Raw genomic sequence first — 12,176 nt, 5'->3', positions numbered from 1 at the left:
GAGAATCCCACCTAACCCTGCGTCGCTCCCACGGTACCTGGTTCCTTTTGAAGGTAACCCCTCGTAAACAAAAAAAAAGTTTTTAAGCGCTACCGTGTTCGGGTTTGAAGAATGCGGCAAGGATAATATACTTTTCCAAGGAATTCCAGCTTAGTATTTAGGTGTAACAGTGTATCTGTGGCTGACTTCAGGTATAAATCAAATCTTATCGGGGGTATCTACCCCCTGTAATCTACAGATGTCAGTAGGCGGCGGAGTTATTAATAGCAGTACACAGTCAATAATGGACACTTCATCCAAAATTTAAAACAAAAGTCAATATCAAAGGTCGAACTATTAAACATTTAATTACTTAATGCATACGACGAGGGAAACCTGAATAATACATTAGTATACCACTTTCCTTGTATTAATGTAACAATAGAATAACACTCTACCTTCAAGACGCTTGAAGCTTTTCCCGTCTATTTTAATTATAAATTAATGCAAATTAGTTTAGAAGCGTAACGATCGTATGAAAAATTGCTTTCAGTGAAATAATTAGTAGTAATAAATCAGTGAATAACAAAATGCGTACAGTGACTAATAATGTTTTGGATAAAGATATTCAAGCAATTTTTAAGCCTTTAAATATAATGCAGTTAATATTTTTTAATCCAATATACGTGATCAGTAACAATATAGTCAAAAAGAACGGTTTTTATAGAAACTTTATTTGTTTCATGGGCACATTAGCTATCGTAATGTTGCATCTAATTCATTCTATTTTGTTTGGCCGATTTTACACTAAAACCGTGTTCTTTACTGTTCTACCGATTTTCGATTTTATCTACTACACCTTCGGTTTCTTCCTCAGTTTTATCATTACATTGTGTTACAGTGATTCAAATATACAACTCCTTGTGCGTATTCAAAATATCTTTAGAAATCTCTCGTTTATCAATTATGGACATATCCATAAGTTCAACGTTATTACAAGGATTCAGATTGTCTTAATTATCCTGTTTTACTTCTGTATTATCACTTCTCATTTTTTTCAATCTGTGCGAGTAACGTATGAAGTACTTTTGTTAAGTATTTTGCTTCATTTCGATATGAACATTATATATGCGACTCGGGTTATAAAGATACTAAAGTTGTTGCTTTTGACATGGAATGAGGAAAGAAAATATGTTCTGAACAGAATGAAAAATCGTAGGTCAAACGAAAGAGATATAAATGAGAACGCTATTTGGAAGAGAATTTGTAATGTTTATGTTGATATTTTGAATTCATACATTATTTATGCCAAAGTGTTTCACGTTATGGTAAGGATATATTTAGGTCAGATTACATTAGATTTAATTTCTTATAGTTATTCCGGTATTGTTTCTTGAATGAAGTCTACTTGAACAGTAAATATAATTGAAATGGTATATTTTTAGAACATAGGTTTAATATAATTGTATATTCCTTTGCAGATACTGTTTCATGTTATGGAAATATTCGTACATTCACTTATCTACGTACAAACTGTAATTGAGATGTTTAGCTACTACAGTGCAGCCGAAATATACGTATGATAAAATCTATTTCGAAAAAGATTTTACTGGTTCAAAGAAGCTTGTATTTTGGTTATCTCATCCTTGTTTTTTTCAGCCTGTAACTTCAATATTTGCTCTAACTACTGTATTATTTTGGGTCATTAAGAATTTGCTGTGCATTTGTACTCTGAGTTATGAGTGTCAAATGTTTTATGACACTGTCAAGCTGTCTCAAGTCGATTGCTTGATGATGATGAGAAAGGAATGTTCAGGTATGATCAACGTTTCTATGGTTCCAACGTTGCTTCGATTAAAGTATCTATGACATGACCTATTCATTCATGACACAAACACTAAGATCCAGATCGCAATATTATCAATGCTTATTTGGTTGAAGATTCAAAATCAACTTCGTAGCAAAGTAGATAAAGTGATCGCAGCATCACTTAGCTATCGTATCGATGATAATATTTTGCATAATTAAATAGGCTTTTACTAAAGCAGTTTACAATGAAACCGCTACATCTGTTTGTACATTGTCGATAACACTAGAGTTGGTACTGCTTGGTTCTGGTTTGAAGGCTTGTTCGCGTTGCCATCACATGTGTATAAAACACTTAAAATTTCAAATGGAAACCCGTTTTATGTAATATTGGAGTAGCATGCAGTCCACTTGATGGTAAGTGATTATTGCCGCCCATGGACATCTGTAATCAACCCCAAATAGGATTAGATATTTCTACATGAGGTCGGCCGTCAGATGCGCCACTACCTCTAAGTATGTCTTCCTTACCACACCCTTCAAATCAGAACAGCAGCGCTTAAAGCTGCTGTTATGAGACATAAATAAGTGTGGTGGGAGTGCCGTCTGAGTCGAACCACAAAGGTGTCTGCCTTCAAAACCTATTTAGATAAGAATGTAGGATAAGTGAAATAACCTATTATTGCATGTTGCAGTTGATGCACGAATCGTGAGCAAGAACGTAGACCGAGCAACTCGCTTCATGTTCGAGAGAATGGAAGCCTGTCGACTCTTCGTGGTGGACTCTAAGCTACCTCTTCACCTGATCGCTGGTCTTGCTACATACACAACTGTGGTTTTACAATTTGCTCTGGAGAAGGTTTTGCGAAAGTAAGAAGTTAGGGTGACTAATTTATCTACGTATGAAAGACATTGCTGTTTATTGAAATTTTGGAATTTCACATTTGTACATTTAAGAGAGAGATAAAAGTTATGTAAATATTATGTAACTTTTTTTATTTAAACTGTTTATGCAGACGATGTAAAGATTCATGAAATTCATGAATTTGGGAACTATTAGACTAAGGAACGGGAAGACGAAAGATTATTCAATTACGGTCTTCTCCTTTCTTATTACTATGATTACATAGATTAGTAAAGATTACTCACTCCTAACAAAAAAATGTAACCAGTTTTGACAATTGAAATGGTCACTGTCATCTATTTTGGTGTACGTATATTTGGTGTATATAAAAATGTAGTTTTTAGATCATTTACGAATGAAACGATATTTCTCCGCACTTTTTTTCGATTTCGTGTTTTTGTGGTTAAAGATCATTTATTCTCAAAAGAATTGGTTACAATTCACTTAAATGAGAACTTAAGATTAAATACATTCATAAGTAATGAGCATGAGGGTAGACTGCAAAAATTATGTGGATTTTACTTATAAACAACACTGCGACGGCGGTAAAGACGGAATCTGTTAACAAAAGGTAACGTAGCGATAGTGCCGGCTGGATGCGACTTCATGTTAAAGTTAGAAAGGTGAGCGTAGTCGTTTATTTTTGTTTGTTTTATTTTAATTTAATGTTAATTTTAATACATTTTAATTTGTTATTTGTACAGAAGTGTTATTAAATGTTATGTGATGTTTATTTTAATGTATCATTATTATTATTTTATTTAAATTATTTCAGGTAAGTTAGGTTAGTGTTCAGGTAAGAGGTAAGTGTATTTTTTTTTTATTTTTTTTTTATTTAGTTTATTGACGGTGGATGTTCATTGACACTTCTACATAATATTGTATATAGTTTTATTACATTTATGTGTTCTTTTATATATTATTTTATGTATTCGTTTTTATTTTTATTATGTTATTGATTGTTTTTAGCTTTTTTTTAAAATAGTATGTGTTTGATTTAATCCTATGTTATGTTCATTTTATTGTTTTTAATAAGATATGTTGCTTGAGTAATTTTTTAAAAATGTTTATTGATTTGGCTTCTTTGATGTTCTTTGGGAGATTATTGTATAATTGTGCGGATTCGTATACTAGACTTTTTTTACCGTAGCTAGTTCTTGGTGGTCGTAACAACAAATTATTTGCGCTTCTTAGTTTAATTTTTTGATGACTAGATTTTGTTTTAAATTCAATTTGGGTGAATATATATTTTTTTAATATTTTATGAATTAAAATGCATGTGTAATATCTATATGATTGTGTTACGTTCATTATTTTGGTTTCTCTGTATATTTTTTCTGAAGGTGTTAAATAAATGTAGTTGAATAGTACTTTAATCAATTTATTCTGGGTAATTTGAATTGAGTCAAGATGGACTTTAGCAGCTGACCCCCAAACTTCAATAAGATAATCTATGTGTGGTTTTATAAGAGCGTTATATATCATGTACCGCACTTGTTTGGGCATGTATTTCGCAACGTTGCGAAGAGCACCCGTTAAAGAAGTCATTTTTAATTTGATTTTTTCTAATTGTGGCTTCCAATTGAGATTTTTATCCAAGATAAGGCCAAGATATTTTTCTTTTTCAACTCTTTTAATATTTTGATTGTTTATCTTTAGTGGTTTATAATTAGAAATTTTCTTATTTTTTGGTAAGAATATTATATAATTCGTTTTGGTGATATTTATTGTTAAAAGATTAGACAGAAACCATTCATTTATTAAGTTTAGATCATTTTGAGCTTTTGTTACGACGCTTTCAATTGTATTACCGAAATAGAACAAACTGGTGTCATTTGCATATAAAGTTAAGTATCCTTTTAAGCCAATTTCTTTAATGCTGTTTATGTATATTAGAAACAGCAACGGCCCAAGGATTGATCCTTGAGGCAGGCCGCATGGAACGACTTTTGGGCTACTTATTTGATCTCCTAGTTTAACAACTTGATATCGGTTTGAGAGGTAAGTTTTAAAAATTTCGAGAGCGGACCCATGTATACCAATATTTTTTAATTTTTGTATTAGCAATTCGTGGCTTACTGTATCGAATGCTTTTTTGAGGTCGATGAAAATACCGAGCGCTATTTGTTTTTGGTCTATGTTTATTTTAATATTTGTAACTAGGTCAACTGTGGCCGCAAGAGTATTAAATTTGGCTCTGAAACCGTATTGCTTGTCGAAAAGGAAATTTATTGAATTTAAATATTTCTCTAGGCGCTGATAGATAATTTTTTCGAAGATTTTTGAAATGACTGGCAATACTGAGATCGGACGGTAATTTGAAGGGTCGCCTTTGTCACCAGATTTATAAATTGGAGTCACTTTCGCTACTTTTAAGTTGTCAGGAAATGTTCCTTTGTCTAAGCATGTATTAATACATTGTGTAAGTTCGTCAATTATCAAGAATTTCACGCATTTAATAGATTTTATACTGATTCCATCTATACCTGAACTTGAATTATTTTTTAAAGTATCAATTATTTTAATAACTTCTTTCGGAGTAGTTGGTGGCAGATGATAAAGTCCGAGATTGTCGTGGACCATTTTGGGAGCATAAGGCTGGAACGTATGATATTTACTCGGAATTTCATTAGCTAATACTGAACCAATGGTGGAAAAATAGTTGTTAAATCTTTCAAATATCTCTCTATTATCAGTAATAATTCCCTCAGAAGTACGAAGTTTAGTAGGTATTGCAGTCTCCTTATGTTTATTTACAGACAATTTGTTTATTAACGACCACATTTTTGATGGGTTGTTCCTGCAATTGTGAAATTCTTTGTAGTAATATTGTTTCTTCGTTTTTTGAATTCTTCCTACCAACATATTTCTTTTTCTTAAAAACTCTTCTTTTATTACTTCACTTTTTGGGTTTCTTTTGTGGAGGTTCCATAATATGTTTCTTTCGTTTAATTCATGTATTATAGTTTTATTTATCCAATCTTGTCGTGGTTGGTTTATTATCTTCATTTTTGGTATTTTACTTTCACTGATACTAGATAAAAGTTTGTCTTCTAATACATTGTACTCGTTTTCTTTATTTGTTTGATTGTTTGCTTCCAAAATACTGTAGAGTTTATTGTAATTTATTGCTGTATAACTCATTCTTTTTAGAGGTATGGGCTTATATTTTTTAATTTCAAAATATAGCTGTTTATGATCAGACATAGCTGATTCTACAATTGCCAAATGAAAATCATTCTCTTTTAAATTAGTGCATATATGGTCTAAAATTGTTTTCGTTGTATGAGTCTCACGTGTACAATGGCTTTCTTCAATTTTATTTAATATTTTGTATCCGTTTTCTGTTAAAACTCTTTTGTAGTCCATGGTATGTTTATCTTTGTTTAGTAAATTAAGATTAAAATCGCCAAACACGACAGATCTTTTACTTTTTTGAAGCTGACGAGAATAATTTTCGAGAAAACTGTTGACATTAGCTCGATTTGTTCTATATATAGCCCCAATATCAATAGAAAATTTGCTTAAATGAATCCAGAGGTAATGATTTTCATTAAGGGATTGTTCTTCAATGAGGTTATGTTTGAGGTTATTGTGTGCGAAAATTGAAACTCCTCCACCTCTTATGTTGGATCTATAGTTATAGTAGTGGGTATAGCCGGCTAATTGATATCTTCTAGCTTCGTCATCCGATTTGAACCATGTTTCAGTCAAAACAATAATGTGAACAGTAACTTTGAAAAGACTGTATTGCGCATCTTAGCTCATCAAATTTTCCTGATTTGACTAAACTTCGAATATTAGCATATAGGCATTTTAGGGATCCATTGCTAGTAGTAATATCTCGATAGCAGTTCGTTATCTGGTATGTGACACTGTTAATAGTAGTAGGCAGAGTATTAGGTATATTCACTGGGTACTGGAGTTTTTTGATGGGAACTCAACAATTTTAGGTATTCCTTTGACATATCTGATACTCAAAGTTGCTTCTCCATTTGCCTTGCGGCGTTCAAGTTCTTCCTTCAAATTCTTTAAATATGATTGCTGTTTTGGAGTTTGGTCCGGGTAAACTCTTATTGAGAGATTTTTAAGTTTGGTTTTATTACGTAATATAGATATCGCCGTACATTGGGATGCAAAGCATACTTTGATAGGACGGTTTTTGCCACTAAAGGGTTTACCCAAACGAATAATTATTGCTGGTTCTGGGCAGCTAGAATCTAAAATTTTCAGCAATTTGTTCACTTCAATCTTGTCTTGCTCAGAGTTCTCGCGTAAATTTGTAGAATTTGGTTCGGGCATACCCGTAATGATGATATTTTTGCTTCTTATATTGCGATCATTTATTTCTGCAATTATGTCTTCACTCTTGCATGGAATTGATACAGATCCTACAGAGGTGGATTGCTTAAATTCTTGGATGTTTGATTCTAGCGTTTCAACCTTTTTAAGGGTTTTATTATCAAATTCAAGCAGCTAGTTGTATCTTCATTTTATTTTGTTCTATAGTGACATTGTCAATGGTTGACCTAATATCCTTTACATCCTCTTTTATTGATGTCACATCCTGGGATAGTTTATTAAAATTTTCCGTTTGACTTCTGTTAAAATCCTTAAAACACGACACCAATTCAGATATCTGATTTCTAATATCAAGCAATTCTTTTTTAATATGATCATTATCATCAAGTTGCTTTCTCTTATTACGAAGGGTTACATGCTCTTTGGCAGAGGACTCTGAGTAAAGATTTCTACTGGAAAGCTCTGGGTAGGAACCACTACGCTCAGCATTCGGGCCGCTTCCAGTCGGCGATCGCAGTGTACTCATGTTGATCTGTGTATACTCACGGGCAGGTAATGCTTCTATACGCAGCGATGCGGGAGCGAGTCGAAAAATAAGGAGCCCGTCCTTTTTACCCGAAGAGGTGAAGAGCGGTCACCGCGCTAGTGTTTCGTTTAGCGCAAAGGAACAATGTTGTATTAGCACAAAACTTCACAATCTATTAGCAGTCTTAAACTTAGAAATTAACGGACGACACTTAATTGGCAGTAATTAAGGTGTTTTTAAAAATAATCTGCGACACGTCCACTCTGTATGCTCATTACATCCAGACAACAACATTTAACTGCACATGTCGGCATCGTTCGGTGTAAATTACACCATGACAGCCATTAAATGGCTGACACATTTGTTAGCCGTTTAAGCCATTTAATGGCTTCCTTCAATTACAAGGCGGTGAGATATCTATACCTATCTATGTATGATTATGATAAAGGTAGTATTTAATTTACTTAACTTAAAAACATTTACATTTTTTAATGATATTACTAGCTGACCCGGCAAACGTTGTGTTGCTCTGTAAATAAAAAAAGGGTAAACAACCCTTATCAATTAGGGATATGAAAAATAGATAGTAGCCGATTCTCAGACCTACTGAGTATGCATTATCAATTTGGTGAAAATCGGTCAAGCCGTTTCGGAGGATTACGTTAACTAACATTGTGACACGAGAATTTTATATATAAGATACTTGAGACTTAGAATTACTTATATTGTATCGTATTGTATTGTCGTTATATGATTTTGCCTTTTAATTCTGTTAAATTGATAAAGGTTCATAATAATAAAAATGTATGTATTAACCATAGATAAGTAATCAAAAAGCAGTGATAGCCTAGTGGTTAAGAAACGCGGCCTCTCGATCGAGGGGTCCGAGGTTCAAATCCCAGGCACGCCAGGCACGCACCTCTGATTTTCAAATTTATGTGCGTATTAGAAATTAATTATCACTTGCTTAAACGGTGAAGGAAAACATCGTGAGGAAACCTGCATACCTGAGAGATTTATATAAAAAAAAAAAATCTTAAAGGTATGTGAAGTCTACCAATACGCACTTGGCCAGCGCGGTGGACTATGGCCTAATCCTTCTCATTCTGAGAGGAGACCCGTGCCCAGCAGTGGGACAGTAAGGGGTTGATGATGATGATAATGAAGTAATCAATTGTATTAACTTTATACATAATGTTAAAGTTATGGTATATTTTATTGTAGTAATATCTAAATGAGGTAAAGTAATTGCTGAATAAAAGATGTGTATTATGTATTATTCATTTTAATTTTTGCTCTTTGACATAGTTATATTTTTGTATCAATTTATCACACCCCTCAAACCAAAACAAACGCTTGACACTTACTTGAAGCCTAAATAGGTGTGGCAGTTTACCATTCATGAATATGGTAAAACATGTCAAAAATTATAAAAACGCAAATTGCAGCAAAACTATAATATAGTTAGCAAGTAGCGCCACCATGCGGAGAGGTAAGGCAGCGTCCACTGAGAATATTCCCCACGGACTGAGCATCTCCAATCTTATTTTGCTTAATCTGAAGAAGTTTTTCTTGAATCTGCGCACTGTACCTGCAAGTGGAAAGATGTTTTGGATTAGCAGAAGCTTTTGTTATTCGAGTTATGGCAATACGGTTTTTTCATAACTCCTATATTATTAAGCAGACGAGTATGCAGTCCACCTGATGGTAAGTGGCTACTGACGCCTATGGACAGCTGTAATCAACCCCAGATAGGATAAGACATTCCTACTTGAGGTCGGCCACAGATGCACCGCTACCCCTAAAAACTAAGCTGGAAGGCCTCGGAAAAGAATTTCTCCCTTACCATACCCTTCAAACCAGAACACGGCAGCGCTTAACACTATTGTTAATAGGCAGAAATAAGAGCTTTGAAGAGTGTGTTAAAGAAGACATACTTATCCGAAGAGTTCCAACTTAGTCCTCAGGTGTAACAGCGTATCCTATCTGGGATTGATTACAGTTGCCCATAGGCGGCAGTAGCTGCTTACCATGAGGTGGACTGCATGCTCGTCTGCTACTCCTATATTATAAAAAAGGACTTAGCTAGATACTTACAAGAAGGATGATAAGCCAAATACAAGATGACTTCGACTTGAGCTGCAGCGATTCTTCTATACAGTACCTCGCAAGTAATACATAAAAATGTTTCTGTAATTAAGCTCTTAAACACCCATAGTATAACGCCATACAAGTGGCTGGAAGTGACCTTAGGATCAGCCTGAAATTATAAATATGGCAATATCATTAAACTGACTTCTTTCTTCATCATGAGATACTTCAATATAGTTTTTGCATCATAAAGAATTCATAATTATGATCATGTTTGAAATAGATTCTTCATCAAAAAGATTTTCAAAAGAAAGTGAAGACCTTCGTGGTTCGACCTACTACTGCTTAATAACAGCAGTGATAAGCGCTGCTGTGTTCTGTTTTGAAGGGTGTGGTAAGGGAGACACACTTTTCTTTAGGATCCAACCGTATCTGGAGTTGATTACAAATATCCATGGGCGGCAGCAGCCACTTACCATCTGGTGGACTGCATGCTTGTCTACAACTGCTATATTATAAGTAAAATACTTTCGCTACTAATGTCTATCCAAGGTTTTTCTTATCAAAGATCGAAATTTGACAAATTGGATTGAATGGTTGGATTAATTATTAATAATGGGCATTGGATCTACGTATAAAACAATAAAATGAAATACCGAATTGTTTTTGATCCAAAGTATCAGAATCTCGAAATAAGCTAATGCTTGCGTGAATGCTATCACAAAGTGGAATAGTATCTGAAACAAATAATGAAACATAATTTTTACATTTTGCTTTTAAATAACTGCAATTTAAGGTGCCAGTATTATCAAGCATTTTAAGAGGAGGATTGGCGGATTTCGGCTTCGTAGAGCTTCGTTACTCTCATTTATATTTGTGTGATTTTTAATGATAATTTCTTCGTCGTTGCACACTTTTCGGGGTTATAGGAGTATTCACATTGTATAAAAATCATAATGGATATAACACTTACTTCAAGACACTTATAAGAAATAAGTGTTAACAATTCTAATATATATTGTAATATTTGGTGCTATAGGAACTAAATATACGAAGAGGTAGCCGATTACGGTCGACAGCCACTTTAATGCCAGGTTTACATAATCGCCAAGTACAGACCAGTAGACGCAAGTACGAATATATAAATTTTCACACGTGTCTATTCGGCACTGGTTATGACATTCGTCCGTCTTCCAGGGATGTTTTTCAGTGCGAATGTCCTCGTATATGGCGTCTACATGTTCATGATTGTTCAGCAATGATGAACATGTAGACGTCGTCATCATACTTCGCCCAATGTTCGCGACTATTTAAATCTGACAAAAAGTTTGTTTACTATTAATGTTTGCACATACCGTCCACCTTGATGATTTTTTGGTCAATTCTAAAGCATTTATTATCATTTCAAATTTCAAAAGTTTTTCATCCAGTTCTATTTCTTCATTTTCATTACTTATTACATTTTCGGGATACATTCGTTTTTCTTGTAACATTTGTCGCCAAGTATCCGTCTTGCAGGCTAGGAAGTAAGCTATAAATACTATGTATAACAGTTCCAAATCAAAGATTAGTGTTGTCGCTATGAACGTCGCTCTAGACCAGTTCCATAAAGGATCTAGTAATAGCTTGAAAAACACAAGTAAAAAATAAACAACAAGAAGGCCAGATGTGGACATCCAAGACAAATACTTAAGTTTCCTATCATCAGCACTGCTTTGCAAACTTTTGTTGATTTGATGAAGAATCAGCAGAACATCAACATTCAGTTTACCTTCAATAACATTCAAGAAACATAGAATAGTATAGTTGATGGCGTATTGTACGTAGGTAATAAGATACATGGCAAAAACCGTCGAGGTGTCGAATACAGTGGCGAAGTACCGTAAAGTACAGAAGAGTAACATATAAGCAATGAACATTCCTAGGGCACACGTGACCAAGTCTCTTTTAGTGTTGGGAGTAACGTAGTTATCACGAAGATCGTATTTGCGAAGACAGAAAATCATCGTCAAAAAATAAAACGGCGTTAATAGGTTTTGAAATTCTTTGTCCACCACATTTTGGAGTAAATTTTCACTCGGATGCAGATCAAATTGGTATCGAGACTGCATTTTACGTTGAGCCATTGTTTACTTTGGACTGTCGCGTACTAGAACTGAATATTAAAGTAGGTATATATCACTTCATCAAATTAATGCTTCTAGTTATAACATGAATGGAAAAGTCGATTAAATTAATGGCCATTTATGACACAGTATTGTGAACTGAACTTAGACACAAATAGATAAGGTTTACTGTTAAAGGTGGGTTCATTTTAATAAACTTGAGCTAGAAGACAGCAATAAAACTGTTTATTCATATATAATAGAAATTAGGTAATGAAATAAATTATTTATGATACCTAATAAAGGAGGCATTTTTGTGTTAATGTTGAAAATAAATAGAAAGCAAGTATGAAGTCCCGATTTTAAAAGTTCGATGGTTCATAATTCTGATCATCATAAGATAAAACGGAATTCAGGATTCAGTTTTACAATGGATTTTGAAATATAGTTTTTGAAGTATAGT

The 12,176-nt window shown here is 33.6% G+C and overlaps 1 protein-coding gene across 1 annotated transcript; it reads right to left on the bottom strand.

Annotated features, from left to right (window-relative positions):
* Positions 1 to 8,944: 8,944 nt before the first annotated feature.
* Positions 8,945 to 11,734, bottom strand: LOC140756738 (uncharacterized). The gene is made up of 4 exons (XM_073092285.1): positions 10,964 to 11,734; positions 10,265 to 10,345; positions 9,615 to 9,777; positions 8,945 to 9,108 (listed from the first exon to the last, which is right to left on the bottom strand). The coding sequence occupies exons 1-4, from the start codon at positions 11,732 to 11,734 to the stop codon at positions 8,945 to 8,947; spliced, it is 1,179 nt and encodes a 392-aa protein (XP_072948386.1).
* Positions 11,735 to 12,176: the final 442 nt, after the last annotated feature.

This window comes from Epargyreus clarus, unplaced genomic scaffold (assembly GCF_041222505.1).
Source record: "Epargyreus clarus isolate Ecla_fem2 unplaced genomic scaffold, WU_Ecla_fem_2.2 ptg000035l, whole genome shotgun sequence".
Lineage (NCBI taxonomy): Eukaryota > Metazoa > Arthropoda > Insecta > Lepidoptera > Hesperiidae > Epargyreus > Epargyreus clarus.
This window is presented reverse-complemented; position numbering and strand designations above follow the sequence as displayed.